The 22,313-nt window shown below is 40.1% G+C and overlaps 1 protein-coding gene across 1 annotated transcript in view; it reads left to right on the top strand.

The window, feature by feature from the left end:
• Positions 1-22,313, top strand: part of FAM81B (family with sequence similarity 81 member B) — a 68,799-nt gene that overhangs the window by 13,854 nt on the left and 32,632 nt on the right. The window contains exons 3-4 of the mRNA XM_066277795.1: positions 9,423-9,666; positions 18,378-18,496. Coding sequence (XP_066133892.1) covers positions 9,423-9,666; positions 18,378-18,496 — 363 coding nt within the window. The remainder of the gene's footprint in view (positions 1-9,422; positions 9,667-18,377; positions 18,497-22,313) is intronic.

Genomic DNA, 22,313 nt, shown 5'->3' on the forward strand with positions numbered 1-22,313 from the left:
TTTGAAATAATGATTGTTAGGATGCTCAAGGATCTTAGAGCAATAATGGATGGACATAATGAGCACCTAAATAAAGAGAGAGGAAGCATCAAAAAGGATGCTAAAATCATAAAAAAGAATCAGACAGAAATGACAAAAATAAAATGAAGACTACACTAGAAGGAATTAAAAGCAGGCTGGATGAAGCAGAGGATCAAATCAGATATTTAGAGAAAAAAATAAACAAAAGCATGGAAGCAGAGTGGCAAAAAGAAAAGAGGCTCAAAAAAGTCTGAGGAAACTCTAAGAGAGCTCTGTGACAACATGAAGAGAAACATCTGCATCATACGGGTTCCTGAAGGAGAAGAGAATGAACAAGGGATAGAGAGCCTAATTGAAAAATCAAAGCTAAAACGTTCCCTAAATTGCTGAAGGAAAAAGTCACACAAGTTCAGAAAGCACCGAGAATCCCATTAAAGAGGAACTCAAAGAGACCTACACCAAGACACATCATAATTAAAATACCAAAGTTAAGGGATAAAGAAAGAATACCAAAAGCTGCAAGAGAAAAGCAGTCAATTACCTACAAAGAAGCCCCCATTAGGATGACATTGAACTTTTCAACAGAAATTCTTGAGGCCAGAAGGGAATGGCAAGAAATATTCAAAGTAATGCAGAACAAGAGGCTACAACCAAGACTTCTTTATCCAGCAAGGCTATCATTTAAAAATAAAGAAGAAATAAAAAGCTTCCCAGACAAAACAAAAACAAAAAAAACTCAAGGAATTTATTACAACCAAATCAATGCTGCAAGAAATGTTAAGGGCCTGTTGTAAACAGATCAAAGGGGAAAATGTAGAAAAAGAAAAATGTAGATTTAAAGAGTAAAATGGCAATAAACAACTACATATCAATAATAACATTAAATGTAAATGGGTTAAATGCTCCAATGAAAATACATAGGGTAGCTGCGTAGATAAGAAAACAGGACCCATACATATGCTGTCTACAAGAGACCCACCTCAGAATAAAAGATACACATAGACAGAGTAAAGGGATGAAAAAAATATTTCATGCAAATGGAAGTGAAAATAAAGCTGGGGTAGCAATGCTTATATCTGACAAAATAGACCAGGCATCCCCAAACTACAGCCCGCGGGCCGCAATGCGGCCCCCTGAGACCATTTATCCAGCCCCCACTGCACTTCTGGAAGGGGCACCTCTTTCATTGGTGGTCAGTGAGAGGACCACTGTATCTGGCAGCCCTCCAATGGTCTGAGGGACAGTGAACTGGCCCCCTGTGTAAAAAGTTTGGAGATCCCTGAAATAGACTTTAAAACAAAGGCTATAGTAAGGGATAAAGAGGGTCACTAAATAATGATAAAGGGAACAATCCAACAGGGAGATATAACCATTATAAATATCTATGCACCTAATATAGGAGCACCTAAATATATAAATCAGACTTTGATGGACATAAAGGGTGAGATCAACAGCAATACTATAATAATAGGGGATTCTAATACCCCACTTACATCACTGGATAGATCCTCAAGGAAAAAAATTTAAAAAGAAACAGCAGACTTAAAGGACACACTAGATCAACTGAATTTAATAGATAACTTCAGAACATTTCACCCCAAAGCAGCAGAATATACATTCTTTTCAAGTGCTCATGGTACATTCATTCACTAGGATAGACCACATGTTAGGACACAAAAGGAGTCTCAATAAATTTAAGAAGATTGAAATTATATCAAGCATCTTCTTTGATCACAATGGCATGAAACTAGAAATCAATTACAATAGAAAAACTGAGAAACATTCAAACAACTCAAAATTTATGAGACACAGCAAAAGCAGTTGTGAGAGGGAAATTCGTAGCATTACAGGCATACCTTAAGAAGCAAGAAAAAGCTCAAATAAACTAACCCTGCATCTAAAAGAACTAAAAAAAAAAAAAAACCCAGCAAGTAAAACCCAGAGGAAGTAGAAGGAAGGAAATAATAAAGATCAGAGCGGAAATAAATGACATAGAGGCTAAAAAAACAACACAGAAGATCAATGAAACCAAAAGCTGGTTCTTTGAAAAGGTAAACAAGATAGATGAACCTTTAACCAGACTCACCAAGGAAAAAAGAGAGAGGACTCAAATAAATAAAATTAGAAATGAGAGAGGAGAAGTAACAACTGACACAGCAGAAATACAAAGGATTGCAAGAAAATACTATGAAGAACTGTATGCCATAAAATTAGACAACCTATGTGAAATGGGACAAATTCCTTGAAACATATAATCTTTCAAAAATCAATATAGGCCCTGGCCGGTTGGCTCAGTGGTAGAGCGTCGGCCTGGCGTGCAGAAGTCCCGGGTTGGATTCCCGGCCAGGGCACAGGAGAAGCACCCATCTGCTTCTCCACCCCTCCACCTCTCCTTCCTCTCTGTCTCTCTCTTCCCCTCCTGCAGCCGAGGCTCCATTGGAGCAAAGATGGCCCGGGAGCTGGGGATGGCGCCTTGGCCTCTGCTCCAGGCGCTAGAGTGGCTCTGGTCACAACAGAACGATGCCCTGGAGGGGCAGAGCATCGCCCCCTGGTGGGCAGAGCGTTGCCCCCTGGTGGGCGTGCCAGGTGGATCCCAGTCGGGCACATGCAGGAGTCTGTCTGACTGTCTCTCCCCATTTCCAGCTTCAGAAAAATACAAAAAAAAAAAAAAATCAATATAAAAGATTCAGAAAACCTAAACAGATTGATTTCATCAAATGAGATTGAAACAGTTATCAAAAAACTCCCAACAAACAAAAGTCCTGGACCAGATGGCTTCACAAGGGAATACTACCAAATATTCAAAGAAGAAATAATTCCTATCCTTCTCAAGCTATTTCAAAAAATTTAAGAGGAGGAAAGAATTCCAAACTTCTTTTATGAGACAAGCATAATTCTGATTCTAAAACCAGGCAAAGACAACACAAAGAAAGAAAACTGTAGACCAATATCCCTGATGAACTTAGATAAAATTCTCAACAAAATATTAGCAAACCAAATCCAGCAATACATGAAAAAAAATCATACATCATGATTAGGTGGGATTTATTCTGGGGAGACAAGGCTGGTACAATATTCTCAAATCAATCAATGTGATTCAACACATAAAAGAAAGGATGAAAATCACATAATAATATCGATAGATGCAGAAAAAGCATTTGATAAAATCCAGCACCCATTTATGATCAAAACTCTCAGCAAAGTGGAGATACAGGGATCATATACCTCAACATGATACAGGCCATCTATGACAAATCCAAAGCTAACATCATAATCAATGTATAAATATGAAAAGAAATCCCCTTAAGATCAGGAACAAGGGAGGGGTGCCCCCTTTCACCACTCTTATTCTACATAGTTCTGGAAGTCCTAGCTATAGTAATCAGACAAGTAGAAGAGATAAAAGGCATCCAAATTGGAAAAGAAGAAGTAAAACTATCATTATTTGCTGAAGATATGATACTGTATAGAAAACCCTGAAGTCTCAGTTAAAAAAACTACTGGATTTGATAAATGAATTCAGCAAGGTGGCAGAATATAAAATCAATATTCAGAAATCAGTGGCATTTTTATACACCAACAATGAACTGTCTGAAAGAGAAATTAAGAAAACAATCCCCTTCACTATTGCAACAAAAAAATAAAGTACCTAGGAGTAAATTAACCAAAGAGGTTAAAGACTTGTACTCGGAAAATTATAAAACATTGATAAAGAAAATCAAGAAAGATACAAACAAGTGAAAGCATATACCATTTTCATGGATAGAAAGAATAAACATCATTAAAATGTCTATCCTCCCCAAAGCAATCTATAAATTCAATGCAATTCCTATTAAAATACCAATGACATACTTCAAAGACATAGAACAAATATTTCAAAAATTTATATGGAACCAAAAAAGAACACGAATAGCCTCAGCAATCCTGAAAAAGAAGAATAAAGTGGAAGGTATCATACTTCCTGATATCAAGTTATACTACAAGGTCATCATACTCAAAACAGCTTGGTAATAGCATAAGAACAGGCATACAGATCAACGGAACAGAACAGAGAACCCAGAAATAAACCCACACCTATATGGACAATTGATATTTGACAAAGGAGGTAAGAGCATACAATAAAGTAAAGACAGTATCTTTAACAAATGGTGTTGGTAAAATTGGACAGGTACTTGCAAAAAAATGAAACTGGATCACCAACTTACACCATTCACAAAAATCAACTCACATGGAGAAAAGATTTAAATATAAGTCATGACACCATAAACATCTTGGAAGAAAACATAGTCATTAGACTTTCTGATATCTCTTGTAGCAATATTTTTGCTGATTTACCTCCACGGGCAAGTGAAATAAAGAACAGGATGAACAAATGGGACTATATAAAACTAAAAAGCTTTTGCACAGCAAAAGACACCATTAACAAAATAAAAAGACAACCCACACAATGGGAGAATATATTTGCCAATACATCTGATAAGGGGTTAATAACCAAAATTTATAAAGAACTTGTAAAACTCAACACCAGGAAGGTAAACAATCCAATCAAAAAATGGGCAAAAGTGGCCCTGGCCAGTTGGCTCAGTGGTAGAGCATCGGCCTGGCGTGCAGGAGTCCCAGGTTTGATTCCCGGCCAGGGCACACAGGAGAAGCGCCCATCTGCTTCTCCACCCCTCCCTCTCTCCTTCCTCTCTGTCTCTCTCTTCCCCTCCCACAGCCGAGGCTCCATTGGAGCAAAGTTTGCCGGGGCGCTGAGAATGGCTCCATGGCCTCTGCCTCAGGCACTAGAATGGCTCTGGTTGCAACAGAGCAACACCCCAGATGGGCAGAGCATCGCCTCCTGGTGAGCGTGCCGGGTAGATCCCGGTCGGGCACATGCGGGAGTCTGACTGCCTCCCCATTTCCAACTTCAGAAAAATACAAAAAAAAAACAAAAAAAAACAGGGGCCAAAGAAATGAATAGACACTTCTCCAAGGGGACATACAAATTGCCAATAGACATATGAAAAAATGTTCAATATCACTAATCATCAGAGAAATGCAAATTAAAACCACAATGAGATACCACCTCACACCTGTCAGAATGGCGCTCCTACCTGTCAGACTGGTGCAACCACTGTGGAAAACAGTATGGGGTTTCCTCAAAAAATTAAAAATGGAACTGCCCTTTGACCCAGCTATCCCACTTTTAGAAATATATTCTATGAATACCAAATCACTGATTCAAAAGAAGAAATGCACCCCTATGTTTACTGCAGCATTGTTTACAATAGCCAAGATCTGGAAATAGCCCAAGTGTCCATTAGTGGATGAGTGGATTAAAAAGCAATGGTACATATACACAATGGAATATTACGTGGCTGTAAAGAAGAAGAAAATCTTACCTTTTACAACAACATGGATAGACCTGGAAACTATCATGCTAAGTGAAATAAGCCAGGCAGAGAAAGAAAAATATCATATGACCTCACTCATTTGAGGAATCTAATGAACCATGTGAACTGAGCAATGGAACAGAGGCAGAGGCGGGATCAAAGGGACCAGAGAGAAAGTGGTCAGAGAGAAAGTGGAAGAGAAGATGGGATCAGAGAAGGGAAAAAGATTAGTGAAATTATATATACATAACACAGTGTTATAGAGAACAGGACAGCAAATCTTGGAGGGAAGGGGGGAAGGTGTTGGGGGGAGGGTGCAAGGGTGATGTTGAGGGGAACATGGGAGATGGGGGGATGTATTCGGTTGAACACTTGAATCTATGTAAACACAATAAATTAAAATCAATAAAAAAAATTTTAAAAAGGAATACCTCCACTTAAATATAAGATAACTTCAAAAATAAACATTAAGGAAAAGAAATAACTACAGTCCAGTATTTCTATGTAACTTAATGTTCCCATCATTGCAGGCAAGTACATTTCCATAGCACTAGCTGCTGCTCTCCTTAAAGGAGCGGCATCCTCAGTGTGCCACATAGCAACAACATTGAGGCCAGCCATGACAGGCAGGACCACAGACTGGCATCTGAGCAGAGCGGCAGTCACGTTTCACTGGCCCTTCTGTTGGCTTAGGTCTGCTTTCCTGTCTCTTTTCTATAAGCTTGACACCAGGCAGCAGCACACCTGATAAATGATTGAATGGGTGTCCCAAGTAACCCTGGACTGCAGAGCAGCTGTGTGGTTCATTCTTCTCACATGTCATCTCAGAATTTATGACAGCGAAGGAGGCCTGGTTAGCCCTGTTTAAAGATGAACTAACTGCAACACTTGATTGGTAAGTGGTAGAACCTGTGTTCTACCCTCAGTCTATCTTGCCTTCCAACTTGCCAAGCTGCTTCTGAATATCTACATAACTTGAGAGCTCATATTCCATGTTTCACACTTCAGCACTTTATTATATATCCTGCCTTGTATTATGCACTGATTCACCCGACCTGTCTTGAATTAGAGCTGTTCATTCTTTAAACTATATTAGAATCACATCAGTGCCTATTTAAAATATATATTCTTGCTCTTCCTTTCACACCTCAAAGATTAAGATTTAGTAGTTAAATGGTGGAGCCAAGGAATCTGTATTTTAACAGCTTCCTCTCCCTTTTCAATGCCCATGATCCTATTCGTTTCTTTATGAAGAACACTGAATTAGACCATCAAGTCCCTTGATGGATGAAACTTCTGTATATTGTATATGGGCTAGAGTAGACATTTAGTAAATTCTGACTAATTGATGTATCTCTATTGCAACTGACATTTTTATTATAAAGTTATTAGATACAGATATAATACTTTCAGCTTCACATAAAAAATTCCAAGCAAAATGGCTTAAATGTAAGGACATGGATTAGTTCACATAAAAATATCTAGAATTTGGCTAACTTAGAGGCTTAACGATATCAAGAACCCAAGTGTTTTCTATTCTTCCTCCCTGCCATTCTCTTTTCCCTCATGATCAATGGCTTCAAGGGGTTCCAGACATCAAGCAGAGACATGACAACATCCAGAAAAGACAAGGGAAGTTTCTATGTGTCTCTTCTTTTTTTTTTTTTTTTTTTTTTTTTTTGCATTTTTCTGAAGCTGGAAACAGGGAGAGACAGTCAGACAGACTCCCGCATGCGCCCGACCGGGATCCACCCAGCACGCCCACCAGGGGCGAGGCTCTGCCCACCAGGGGGCGATGCTCTGCCCCTCCGGGGCGTCGCCATGTTGCGACCAGAGCCACTCTAGCGCCTGAGGCAGAGGCCACAGAGCCATCCCCAGCGCCCGGGCCATCTTTGCTCCAATGGAGCCTCGGCTGCGGGAGGGGAAGAGAGAGACAGAGAGGAAGGCGCAGCGGAGGGGTGGAGAAGCAAATGGGCGCTTCTCCTGTGTGCCCTGGCCGGGAATCGATTCCGGGTCCTCCGCACGCTAGGCCGACGCTCTACCGCTGAGCCAACCGGCCAGGGCCTATGTGTCTCTTCTTGAAGAGAGAGAACCTTACCCAAAGCCCCACAGTAGGCATCCCCTTGAGTCTCACTGGCCAGAATTTCTCCACATACTCCTACCTGAACCAACTGCATCTTAGACCAGAATAATGGGAACCTCATGATTAGTTTGCCCCCTCCAAAGGACGCAGGAACAGGAGGATGAAGCAACTCAGGAAGAGGAGAAGGATGGCTATTGGGAAGGTAACCTACAGAGTTTGCCACACTGGGACCCCTAAGAGAAAATCTAAATTTTGAGAGGAATGTAGCATAATTTACAAATCTTTGTATAGAAATGGAGACTGGAGATGAGATGCCCTTTCCTTTGCCAATCCAGGCTGCAGATGGTCTGGAAGCCAGAAAGATGCACTAGCTCAAAAAAAATGATAAGCAAATCTGCAGTCCACCACTAGGCTACGTGTCACCCTCGGCCAGGCCGACATCCTGCCCCCCTGCTGCCTGTGACTCACAGGTCCAGGGTAGCACTATCGGCATGCTGGAGTGTGAGAGGAATGGATTTTATCAAGATGAGGCTCCATTTGGTAATTTTCCAGAAGAACATTCTGAGTCAAATGAGAGGCAGATGGAATCTGATTGATGAAACCCCTTAGCAAAGCCTTCCCATCACTCAGACGAGCAGGTGACAGGAAGAGGAGCCTCACCAGGCGGGTGCTGTTAATGCTGCTGAAGAGAAGGAACTGTAAACCTTGAAGCTCCCACGACCTGTAGTTTTATAAACCGTTTCTTTTTTCTTTTTTTTTTTTTAAATTTTCCAACTGAGCCTTATAGGGAACAGTCCAGTAGAGAAGTCAGTGAGTCAACAAATATTTATTTACTACCTATTATGTGTTATGCACTCCTCTCAGTGTCAGGGACACTGTGGAGAACACGTTAGAGCACCCACTCAAAGAGCTTTCATTCTAGTAACAGACAGAAGAATATAAACACATGTGAACAAGATAATTCTTGGCAATGCCAAGTGCTCGGAAGAGGAGACATGGGGTATCATGTAGAAAGTGACTGAGGGGAGGCTTGTCTGAGGAGGGGATGTTGACTGGCCTCAGTGACCTCTAGTGTGACCTTAGTGACACACTAGAGCAAAATCCCTGGTGCGACTTCAGAGGCCTGTCACAAAACTAAGCAAAGTAAATTAAAGAAAAAGACACAACAAGAGTAGCTGTCCTTCAAGAAGTTTATCTGTGAGGGGAAAGAGCAATATGCTAATACAAATAGAGGCTATCAAAATTTTACGTCTTTGCCCTATTACTAAATAGCCCTGGCTTTTGTCTTTTCCTTTTTCTCATTTATTCAATTTGCTCTTCATTGAACTTCTGACTCTTTTTTTTTTAAGGTTTCTTTTTTTTTTTAATTTTTTAATTCATTTTAGAGAGGAGAGAGAAAAGGAGAGAGAGAGACAGAGAGAGAAGGTGGGGAGGAGCTGGAAGCATCAACTCCCATATGTGTCTTGACCAGGCAAGCCCAGGGTTTCGAACCAGCGACCTCAGCATTTCCAGGTCGATGCTTTATCCACTGCGCCACCACAGGTCAGGCAAACTTCTGACTCTTTTGTTCATCTTTGCCTTTCAGCTAGCATCGTTTCTAGCTATAAGAAAGTAGCCCTGTTCTCAATATAGAATTAACAGGTACTAAATTTATGTGCATCCAACTTGGCTTGTTAGAATAGTAGGTAAAATACAGAACAATTCCTGCATGGGTAACATGAGAAAATGCATGCTTGTAAGATCCAAGTGTAAGTCAGAACTGCTTCTCAGATGAAGTATAAACCAAGAGTCTAACTATTGATAACTATGTAGGTGCTAACTTCCTACTAGACTTCTCACAGGTGAGAAGATACAGGAATAGAAGTAAGGATGCAGGTTCTGGTTCTGGCTCCTCCAAGTTCATTCTTGTAACAGCCCTGGTATTGTTTCTTTTTCCTGAACAGGGGTCGCTCTTTCCTCCCTGCCATTCCACGCAACCAGAGAAGTCAGCTGGAAGACAGACTGAGCAACCAGGAGCGCACCATAGCCTTTCTCCTTGAGCAAGCCTTCCGCATCAAGGAGGACCTCTCTGCTTGTCTTCAGGGGACCCACGGTTTTCAAAAAGAGGAGTCACTTGCCAGGAAGCTACTGGAAAACCATATTCAGACCATCACCAGTATCGTCAAAAAACTCAGCCAAAACATTGAGGTAGTTCTTTATTTCCCACATGCTGGCATCTTTTCTTGACAGAGATTACCAACCACCAGTGGTAGGGTTCAGCCACTTTTCACTAGTTCAGCAGAACAAATATCTAATTTTTGTTGAGTTTGGCAAACCAGTTGTTAAAATTGCACTTTTAATCAGGGTTCTCTCTAAGGGGGGTGCCTGGGTAGCTGCCCAGTGTAGAACTCACAAATTGACATTTCTTACTCTTTGTTAACGTTCACCTGCGCAACAGCGTATTGTGAGCCTCTTTTATTGTCCTTATTTAAGTATGAAATGCATGAAATAATAAACTACCTTTCAGTATATCTTTTTTTATACTTAAAGTGGTCATTAGGGCAGAGAACCAGTTCTTTTTTTTTTTTTTTTTTTTTTGTATTTTTCCGAAGCTGGAAACGGGGAGAGACAGACAGACAGACTCCCGCATGCGCCCGACGGGGATCCACCCGGCACGCCCACCAGGAGGCGACGCTCTGCCCACCAGGGGGCGATACTCTGCCCCTCCAGGGCGTCACTCTGTCGAGACCAGAGCCACTCTAGTGCCTGGGGCAGAGGCCAAGGAGCCATCCCCAGCGCCCGGGCCATCTTTGCTCCAATGGAGCCTCAGCTGCGGGAGGGGAAGAGAGAGACAGAGAGGAAGGAGAGGTGGAGGGGTGGAGAAGCAGATGGGTGCTTCTCCTGTGTGCCCTGGCCGGGAATCGAACCCGGGACCCCTTGCACGCCAGGCCGACGCTCTACCACTGAGCCAACCGGCCAGGGCTGAGAACCAGTTCTTAAATTATTTGAATCCCACTACTGCCAAATACCAATGTCATTTTTCAATTATAGAAATAAGTTCCTATTTTTTAAGTTTAAATTTGTCCTTCTTTACACCCTGCCCCTTACCCTCACCCTCACCCTCTCCACATTCATTCAAGTCCTCTTATTCCTCCCCTATGTCCCCCTCTCCCTGGTGACCACTTCACTTTTATCTATGTCCATGAGTCTCGGTTTTATATCCCACCTATGTGTGAAATCATACAGTTCTTAGCTTTTTCTGATTTACTTATTTCACTCGGTATAATGTTCTCAAGGTCCATCCATGTTATTGTAAATGATCTGATGTCATCATTTCTTATGGCTGAGTAGTATTCCATTGTATATATGTACCACATCTTCCTTATCCAATCCTCTATCGAGGTGCACTTTGTCTCTGGATTTTAGCCACTGTGAACAAGGCTGCGATGAATATGGGTGTGTGTGTGTCCTTATGTACCAATGTTTCCAAGTTTTGAGGGTAGATACCCAGTAGAGGAATTGCTGAGTCATATAGTAATTATATTCTTAATTTTTTGAGGAACCACCATACTTTCTTCTATAATGGTTGTACTAATTTTCATTCTCACCAATAATAAATAAGAGTTCCTTTTCCTCCACAGCTTCTCCAACACTTGTTACCTGTCTTATTGATAGTAGCCAATCTAACAGGTGTACAGTGACATCTCATTGTAGTTTTGATTTGTATTTCTCAATTAGCTAGTGAAGATGAGCATCTTTTCATATACTGTCGGCCATTTGAATGTCCTCTTGGGAGAAGTGTCTGTTCATGTCCTTTCCACATTTTTAATTGGATTGTTTGCTTGTTTGTTACTAAGCTTTGTGAGTTGTTTATATATTTTGAATATTAACCCCTTATCTGAGCTGTTGTTTGAAAATACCATCTTTCATTTAGTTGGCTACCTATTTGTTTTGTTGTCAGTTTCTTTTGCTGTACAGAAGCTTTTTAGTTTGATATAGTCCCATTCATTTATTTTTGCCTTGACTTCTCTTGCTTTTTGGGTGAAATTTATAATTGTTCTCTATGGCCAAGGTCCATGAGTTTAGTACCTATGTTTTCTTCTATGTAATTTATTGTTTCAGATCTTATATTTAGGTCTTTGATCCATTTGAATTAATTTTTGTGGAGGGGGACAAACTGAAGTCAAGTTTCATTCTTTTTGTATGTGGCTCTCCAATTTTCCCAGCACCATTTATTGAAGAGGCTTTCTTTTCTCCATTGTGTTTAATTTAATCATTTTAAATAGAGGTTTTTATAATATAGTGTTAATGCTGGTTCATAATCCCATTACAATCTGATCCCCCAAATCTTTCTGACCCCATCTCATACTGCTCTCTCCTTCACTCTGGCCATACATACTACCTCCCAGATCTCTCTAAAACATGCCCTACACTCTGGCTCAGGGCATTGGCACTCACTATTTATTCACACTGGCGGGATCATCTTCCCCTACAAATTCCTATGAAGTGTTCTTCATTCCCTTCTTGTCCCTGCTCAGATATGGCCTTATCAGAAAGGATGGCCTTGACATGCTATGAAATAGCATTCTTCCCCTCCCCAACATTCACAGTATCCCTTAAACCTGATATAATTTACATAATTTTTATTTATAGCACTTTTTGCATACCACCATGGTCTGTATTTATTTATTGTTTCCTAAAATATGATTTTCATGCCAACAAGGACTTTGTTTTGTTCACTGGTGAATCACACACCAGATGATGAGAATGTCTGGTAGGTAGTCAGCACTCTGAAAGAATGAATGAATGATAATTAAGCCATTAATTATCAGAAACAGTTTCTCATTAGGAAAAAAAAGAATCGCCTGACTTGTGGTGGCGTAGTGGATAAAGCATCAACCTGGAAACACTGAGGTTGCCAGTTCAAAACCCTGGCTTGCCTGGTCAAGGCACATATGGGAGTTGATGCTTCCTGCTCCTCCCCCTTCTCTCTCTCTCTCTCTCTCTCTCTCTCTGTGTGTGTGTGTGTGTGTGTCTCTCTCTATCTACCCCCTCCTCTCTAAAATAAATAAATAAATTTAAAAAAAAAGAAGCCCTGGCCGGTTGGCTCAGCGGTAGAGCGTCGGCCTGGCGTGCGGGGGACCAGGGTTCAATTCCCGGCCAGGGCACATAGGAGAAGCGCCCATTTGCTTCTCCACCCCCACCCCCTCCTTCCTCTCTGTCTCTCTCTTCCCCTCCCGCAGCCAAGGCTCCATGGGAGCAAGGATGGCCCGGGTGCTGGGGATGGCTCCTTGGCCTCTGCCCCAGGCGACAGAGCGACGCCCCGGAGGGGTAGAGCATTGCCCCCTGGTGGGCAGAGCGTCAGCCCTGGTGGGCGTGCCGGGTGGATTCCAGTCGGGCGCATGCGGGAGTCTGTCTGACTGTCTCTCCCCATTTCCAGCTTCAGGAAAATACAAAAAAAAAAAGAATCCTTGAGTTAAATCATGATAAATAGGTTTTTACTACAGGCCTTTCAGCCCTATTTTTGTTTGTTTTATTGATTGATTTTAGAGAGACGGAGAGAAAAATGGGGAGAGAGAGAGAAGCATTCATTTGTTGTTCCATTTAGTTGTACACTCATTGGTTGCTCCCCATATATGCCCTGACCAAGAATTGAACTCATAACATTTGTGTTTTGGGACAACAGTCTACCTGATCGGGCTAACTGACAAGGATCTTTCAGGCCTATTTTTAAAGTGGTAACGGGCATGATGAATCTGGGGTAGCAATTCTCAGGCAAGGATTTCATAGGATACACTTTAGGAAGCTGGCCAAAAATGTGTAAGATTATCATGAGAATTGATGACAATTCCCTCCCCTATGTCCTTTTATACTATCAGACAGAATGGTGGCTTATTAAAAAAAAAAAAAAAAAAAAAAAAGAGGGAGAGAGAGAGAGATTGACCCAGCAGTGTTTTCCTCATGGCTTTGTACTTAAGACTAAGGATACTGTATTTATTAATTTATATTTTATCAATAGAGTCTGGCAACTCCCATAATGTATTTGAGGGAATGTAGAAATTTTGAAAACCTTAGTGAACTTCTTAAAAGCACTTTATTTGCATTCAGCACATACTGAATTGACCCCAGGGCCTAAAAGTCAGTGCCACTTCTAAAATCACTCAAAGGTATTTCAGGATAATAAATTGTCATGAAAGTGACAAGATATAAGATACCCAGTAACTTGGAGATGATGAGCAAATCAAGTAATATAGAACTAGCGCTAAAATAAAATTCCAGTTTAGCAATCAAGACTTCTCAGTAATTGAAAAGAAAATAGCACTTGAAGAAATATCAAAATGCTTCTAGAATATTCTATATTTTGATCTGAGTAGTTGTTATATGGTTGATTATATTCATAAAAATACAGATATATACTTTGATTTGTACATTTTAATACATATTAATTATACCCCAATAAAAATATCTTAGCAATAAAAGAAGAAATGTTACCAGATCTCTTGAAGTCTTGCTAAGAGCTTCTTTTCCTGCAATAATCATCTTGGATTAGCTCTGATAAAAAGCAAAGCCAAAACATTTTCCAAAAACTGTAAAATCTTAAAATATTTACAATCCTGTTAGAGGTTTGACATATATAGGAAAAATGAAGTCCTGGCTGGTTGGCTCAGTAGCAGAGCATTGGCCTGGTGTATGAATGTCCCAGGTTCAATTCCCAGTCAGGGCGCACAGGGGAAGCAACCATCGCTTCTCCACTTTTTCCTCTCCTCCTTCTCTCTCTCTCTCTCTTTCTCTCTTTCTCTCTCTCCCCTTCCCAAAGATATGGCTCAAAGGATTCAAGCAACTTGGCACCAGGCTCTGAGGATGGCTCCATGGCCTCTCCTCAGGCACCAAAGATGGCTCAGTTGCCAAGCAACAGATCAGCAGCCTCAGATGGGTAGAGCATCGCCCAGGTAGGGGGCTTGTTGGGTGGATCCCAGTAGGGGTGTATGCGGGAGTCTGTCTCTCTGCCTCCCTGCCTCTCACTTAATATATATTTAAAGAAAAAAGAAAAATGAGGACGACCTGTATGATTGTGCCAAAAACTGAATAAGAAAATATTTTAAAGGCTGTAGATAATATAGTTACAACATTATGAAGATAGCCCTGGACTGTTGGCTCAGTGGTAGAGTTTCAGTCAGGCATGTGAAAGTTCCGGGTTTGATTCCTGGCCAGGGTACACAGAAGAAGCACCCATCTGCTTCTCCACCCTTCTCCCTCTCCTTTCTCTCTATCTCTCTCTCCCTTCCCACAGCCAAGGCTCCATTGGAGCAAGTTGGCCTAGGCACTGAGGATGGCTCCATGGCCTCTGCCTCAGGCGTTAGAATGGCTTCCTTTGCAATGAAACAACGCACCAGATGGGCAGAGCATCATCCCCTAGCGGGCTTGCTGAGTGGATCCCAGTTGGGTGCATGCGGGAGCCTGTCTCTCTGCCTCCCTACTTCTCACTTCAGAAAAATACAAAAAAATAAATAATAAAACATTATGAAAAACTACCCATATCCCCCCATGTATAAGATGCACCCTTTTTTGAAAAATTTGGGGTCTAAAAACTGGTTGTGTCTTATACAGTGGTTATAGTTTTTTACTTGCATTTCCTGCTTTTTCACACTTGTTTTTGCACTCATTGTTGAAGACAGTGAATCATCATCAGACACAGATGAGGACAAGCTAATGGATGGGAGTTTTGACAGTGATAAGGAATTGTATGAATTTTATGATGAATAAAACTTGAGTTCAATAACTTTATGTAATACATTTTTTTTCAAATTTCAGGCCCTAAAATTAAAGTGTGTCTTATACATGGGGAAATACGGTATTCGGCTACCTTTAGTAAATAACTGACTATAAAGTAATAAGTATTTTGTAGAGAAATGGAAGCCATTGAAGTATTTTTAAAGAATCTAAATCATTAACTAAATCAGCCTATTTGCAAATTGACTGGCAAGATACGTCTTCAGTGTAAGCTGATGCTTGACCTGGGACGTTAAAAGAAATGAAAAAAAATTTTATAATCAACCATAATTTCAGCATTTAAGTTGCTTATTCCTTTTTAAAACTAAATTATTTCTTGGTTTAAGCTGCCAGCTAATTATGTTTTAAAATTATTTTATTATTTTTTATTAATTTTTAATTGAAGAATTTTATGTGTAACATTGCTTTATTGTGTTTTATCTCCAATTTATAAAAATAATACTTGTACATTGTACTATTTTGAAAGTTTAGAAAAAAATTTAAACCTGGGAAAGAATTTCTCATAATTCCACCACCAAACAGTAATCTCTACACTCAAATATAGGTCCCTCTAGTCTTTCCAGATGCTCCGTTTAAGATGCTGAGAATACATTTGTAAGCACAGTCTTTTATATAAAATTATGTGATAAACTCATGTCATTAAAAGCTCTTTGCATTCTATATACGCTACGATTTGCTTAATTCTTCTAATATTGAAATATCTTTGTGCATAGATATGTATCATCATTTGAATTATTTTCATACTATCAATTCTTAGAAGTAGAAATACCAGGGATGAACACTGTGAAAATTTTTGATGCATTTTTCCAAATTGAATTCTGGAAAGTTTATAGTTATTTATACTTCTATAGCATATAGGAAAGTGCTTTCTTCACTATACTGCTGCAAGTATTGAGGTTTGTTGTTTTAATCTTTGCTAATTTGATTGGTTAGAAGTGAGATTTTTTTCACTTTCTAAAAGTGACTATAACAATTTAAATTTTCTCTGTCAATAATCTATTAATGACTTTAGTCAATGTGTTGGAGGGGTGATTAGTGCTTTTTAATTCTTATTGACTTGATATGCATTTTTATTAACTAAGAATAACATCCAGTGGTACATTCATAAATGTTTAACAATCAGCAATCCATCTTTTTCTGGGTGATAAAAATCTGATTTGTAGTGCTTGCCTATTTCCATGGTGTAAACACTATTACTACTATTGATTTGGAACACCAGTGCTATGTTACTAAACACAAAGATGAGAAGAGTTATATGCAGTTGGCTCTCACAAATAGGTACATGCTGATTGTAGCACAGTACTAAACTTTGGCAATAACATTTGTTATCAATGTTTTTCCAGTTTGTTGTATCTTAATTATATTTATAATGTTTTTATAAGTTTTTTATATACTTAAACATTCTAATACTTTGTTTTGTGATTTCTCTCATTAATTTTAAGAATACAAAATGTTTTTATTCAAAGATAAAATGATCTCCTCTATTATCTGTTATTTTTATGGTTTAACTTTATCATCTACTTTTTCTAAAATCTACATTGATGTATGACATGAATTAAGGATCTAAATGGATTGTTTTCTAAATAAGTTACCAGAGAGCCCAATACCATTTGTGAAATTCCTCCTCAATTAATTTTGAATCTTATATTTGGCATATTTCCTTCTTAGTTTACCAAGGTCTTCATTACATTGATCAATTTAACTATACACATCTACTTAGCTACACTGATTTATTCTTATTTTATAAAATTCTTTGGTACTTAATAGTGCAAGATCCCTTTCTTCAACGGTTTTTACCAAAACAAAGCATAACAATACCTACCATTGTGGTCTAAATGTTTATTTTCCCTCCCTCCCAAATTCATATGTTGAAATCCTAATGCCCAACCTGATGGTATAAAGAAGGCCTCTGGGACGTGCTTAGGTCTTGAGGGTGAAATCTTTGTGAATGAGATTACTACACACATAAGAGACATTCCACAGAGCTCCCTACACCCTTCCACCAAAAGAAGACATAGCAAGAAGCTGGCAATCTGCAACCCAGAAGAGAACGCTCACTGGACCCTGACCGTGCAGACACCCTGATCCTGAACTTCCAGACTCCAGAACTATGAGAAACAAATTTCTGGTTTTATAAGCTACCCAGTCTGTGGTATTTTGTTACAGCAACCCAGACTAAGATATCTACATACATACAAAAACAAATGAAAACAAAACCAAATTCTAGCTAGTGTTTTTGTCACTTTTATGTCTTCAATTAAAGCTTTATTTGCTCTTAAATTTTCTTGATCTTCCAGTTCACAAATGGGCATGATTCTATAAGTGGTCTTTGAAATTTCTATAATTTATTTGCTACAAAAATTCTTCTTTTCCTCAGAAAATTCATAAACATAAATTTAAACATAGTTTAAGCTTTGGTCATATATATTAACTAAACTTGAATGTTTTTCAACATCATAAATTTGTATTTTCCAAAGTCCCATACTCTCACTGTTTTCTGGGTAAATATAAATTATTTTTAATTAAATTTAATTTATTGTGTTAACATGGATTCAAGTGTCCCACTCAACATAATACCCTCACCCCTCCGCCCCTGTGTCCCCATTATACCCCCATTCCCCTCCCCCTAACTCCCTCACCCCCATATTTTTATATGTCCTGACTTTACATTGTAATTTGTTTGAATGTCATGTAATATTTTTTCTATGAACAAGTAAATTTTTTCAATTATTAAGTTAATATTAATATTAGTGAAAAAGAAGCATTCTTGGGACGACCAACCTGGCAGTCTAGGACAGTCAGCTCTATTTCAGAACAGCAAGACATAATGAAGACATGACTAAGAAAAGATTTTAAATAACATGTCAATATTTAAACACTGAGAGATTGAACATAAAATCTGGATTTTGGCTCCTGTGAAACCCTTATTCCCACCTGGCGACAATTGGCCGGAATCAAGCCCTCACTGCCTCCCTGGGATAAAGCGGCTTTCTGACTTTGACTCTGTCATTCAGTTATACTATCAGCCTAACTAAGAAATGCAGTTAATTTTTAAACTTCTGCTTTAAATGATAGTTTCTTAACATGTGTAAAGAAGAATTAATAGGAATTTTAACTCAAAATTACAGATGTTAGAAGACCAAATAAGAGTTCGAGACCAGGCAGCCACAGGAACTAATTTTGCAGTACAGGAGCTAAACACCAAACACCTGCAAGGAGTTGGAGACCTCCGCGGAAGAGTAGCCAGGTGAGAGACAGCACATTAACTACTGTAAGCGCTCAGTTCTCAGCCGCTGAATTCTTATTCGCAAGTAAGATCCATAATGTTCCAAACAACTTCCAAAAACGATACTGTCTTCACATTAAGCTAAACTGATGAGATGATAGTTATAAAGTGTGTCATAGAATGCGGAAGCCTCGTGCTACCTGAGAGATCCAAGGTTTCTATAAAACTCCCTTATATAGAATGTCCAGTTCAATCCACACATGACAAGAGTCTTGTCTTTAGCAGCCCAAAAGCCCTCAACTGTCCACATGCCAACATCCACACAAAGACACACCCTCATAACCACATACAAAATCCCCAGAGGTGTCAAATTCTGATTAAATATTTAAAATATACAAAATTACATATAAAAGGGATTTACGGCCAATGGATAAAATTTTGAATAACATCTTATGTATGAGATTTCTAAATCAAAAGAATTAATGGTACACAGTTCAGTAAACATCTGTAGGCATTGACAATGGCAGGACCACTCTGGTAGAAATATCAGATGACTCGTGAGTGGCTGACCAAAACACCTTCCCACCTCTCCATCTCTGCCAGCACCCATTTTCTCACTCCCAGATTAGCCCTACTGCCATCTTGTTAATCACTCTGCAGTGTTAATGCCCAAATAAAAGTCAGGTGATTAATACCTAATACAAACTTCTCCATCTAATTCAACTAATTAAAGATTTGTCTGCGAGCCAGATGCAGACAAACTTCTCCATCTAATTCAATCTTAATGTACTCAAGGATTCAGTACATTAAGGACTTACCGTATATGCCAGGCAGTACTCAAGGATTCAGAAATTCAGCAACACAGTTCCCTTGCCTATAGCTGTTTACAGTCTATCTGGAAAAACAAAGCCACAAATACAAGCAATGAGGGAAGCACTATAACAGGGGTCGGGAACCTATGGCTCACGAACCAGATGTGGCTCTTTTGATGGCTGCATCTGGCTCGCAGACAAATCTTTAATAAAAAAAAATGTTAAAAATATAAAACATTCGCATGTATTACAATCCATTCATTTCCTACCTCTCATGTTCATGGTTGCGGGTGGCTGGAGCCAATCACAGCTGTCCTCTAGGACAACACCAAATTTTTATTGGATAATGTGTAACATACACGGGTTGTTGTGAGGTCAGGAAGTAAACTTTCCTCCTTTTAATCAAGTAGTCAGCTAGCTAATTGCAGAAACCCTTTTGACGAAGAAGATGGCTAAAAGAAAAAAAGATGAGGAGTATCATACTTTTCAGTATTCCAATAGACGGAGGAATTCGCCTTTGTAGAGAGAGCAGGTTCTACAGTGTGTCTAATATGCAATGATAAAATTGCATCAATGAAACGGTCAAATATAAAGTGGCACTTCGACACATACCATACTACATTTGCATTGAAATATTCAGCGAGGGACAGCAGGAAGAAAGCATGTCAAGAGCTACTGTGCAGAGTGCAAGCTAGTCAGCAGCAACTCCGTGTTTGAACCCAACAAGGTGACTGGAATTTGGCTAGCTTTGCTGGTGCTTTAGCAATTGTGAGAAATGGAAAACCATTCACAGATGGGAGTATGCCAAAATATTCATGCTTGATGTTGCCAATGAACTTTTTGACGACTTTTCGGATAAAGACAAGATAATCAAATGAATAAAAGACATGCCTCTGTCGGCAAGAATTGTTCATGATCATACCATCATGATAGCAAATCAAATTAAGGCAACACAAGTGAAGGACATAAATGCAGCACCATTCTTTTCTCTCGCTTTGGATGAGTCAACAGACGTAAGCCATTTATCCCAGTTCAGCGTGATTGCAAGGTATGCTGTCGGTGACACACTATGTGAGGGAAGTCTTGCTGTTTTGCCTATGAAAGAGACAAGAGGGGAGCATTTATTCAAGTCTTTCACTGAGTTCGCTAAAGAAAAAAATCTACTGATGGATAAACTTATTTCAGTGTGTACTGATGGTGCTCTGTGCATGGTGGGGAAAAACAGAGGATTACTAGCGCTTCTTCATGAACATGAAAAGATACCCATCCTAAGTTTTTACTGCATCCTACATCAGGAGGTGCTTTGTGCACAGATGTGTGACGAGCAGCTTGGTGAGGTGATGTTGGTGGTCATTCGGGTGGTCAACTTTATTGTCGCCCAAGCTTTAAATGATCGCCAGTTTAAAACACTGCTGGATGAAGTTGGGAATAATTATCCTGGTCTGCTTCTGCACAGCAATGTGCGTTGGTTGTCAAGAGGGAAGGTGCTCAGCCATTTCGCGGCTTGTCTGAGCAAAATTCAGACTTTTTTTTTTTTTAATTTTTCCGAAGCTAGAAACGGGGAGAGACAGTCAGACAGACTCCCGCATGCGCCCGACCAGGATCCACCCGGCACGCCCACCAGGGGACGGCACTCTGCCCACCAGGGGGCGATGCTCTGCCCCTCCGGGGGCGCCGCTCTGCCTCGACCAGAGCCACTCTAGCGCCTGGGGCAGAGGCCAAGGAGCCATCCCCAGCATCCGGGCCATCTTTGCTCCAATGGAGCCTCAGCTGTGGGAGGGGAAGAGAGAGACGGAGAGGAAGGAGGGGGGGAGGGGTGGAGAAGCAGATGGGCGCTTCTCCTGTGTGCCCTGGCCGGGAACGGACTTTTCTTTAAATGGTAAACATCGAGCATCCTGAGTTAGCTAACACTGAGTGGCTCCTGAAGTTCTACTATCTCATAGACATGACAAACATCTGAACCAGCTCAATGTGAAAATGCAAGGAGTTGGAAATATAGTCTTATCCCTTCAACAAGCAGTCTTTGCATTTGAAAACAGGCTGGAACTCTTCATCGCAGACATTGAAACAGGTCGTTTACTACACTTTGAAAAACTGGGAGAGTTTAAAGATGCATGCACAGCAAGTGACTCTGCTCAACATCTTGATATCCAGCAGCTAGTGGGCTTCACATCTAATCTCCTGCAGTCACTCAAAGCGCGCTTTGGAGAATTTCGTGAGCTCACTCGTCTTTTTAAATTCATCACCCATCCACATGAGTGTGCAGTGGACAGTGCCGACCTGAGTTACATCCCCGGTGTCTCCGTCAGAGATTTTGAGCTACAAGCTGCTGCCCTGAAGGCCTCAGACATGTGGGTGAATAAGTTCAAGTCACTGAATGAAGATTTGGAAAGACTTGCACGACAGCAAGCAGAGTTGGCGAGCAAACACAAGTGGGGAGATATGAAAAAACTTCAACCCGTGGACCAGCTAATTGTCAAAACTTGGAATGCGCTTCCCATCACATACCACACACTGCAACATGTGAGTATTGCTGTACTGACAATGTTTGGCTCTATGTATGCATGTAAGCAGCCTTTCTCACATCTAAAGAACATTAAGACCAACCTACGGTCACATTTAATGGATGGGAGTCTCAACGCCTGCATGAAGCTTAACCTCAGCACGTATCAACCAGACTATAAAGCCATCAGAAAAACCATGCAGCACCAGAAGTCGCATTAATGGTAAGAAGTACTTTATTCATCATTGGTTAGGAACAGCATAACAACGTTATTCAAAAGAATTCAGAGACTTATTGTACTTTAAAAGTGTTGGTCTTACATAAAATGCACACATTTACTTGTATTTAGTGTTAGACATATTATATGGCTATCACGGAATTACATTTTAAAATATGTGGCGTTCATGGCTTTCTCAGCCAAAAAAGGTTCCCAACCCTGCACTATATATAATAAAAGGCTAGGTGCTATATGCAAATCAGATTGGGGCATAAAGGACGCTTCCTGGAGGAGGTGACATGAGTT

The sequence above is a fragment of the Saccopteryx bilineata genome, chromosome 4, assembly GCF_036850765.1.
Source record: "Saccopteryx bilineata isolate mSacBil1 chromosome 4, mSacBil1_pri_phased_curated, whole genome shotgun sequence".
NCBI classification, from domain to species: Eukaryota; Metazoa; Chordata; class Mammalia; order Chiroptera; family Emballonuridae; genus Saccopteryx; species Saccopteryx bilineata.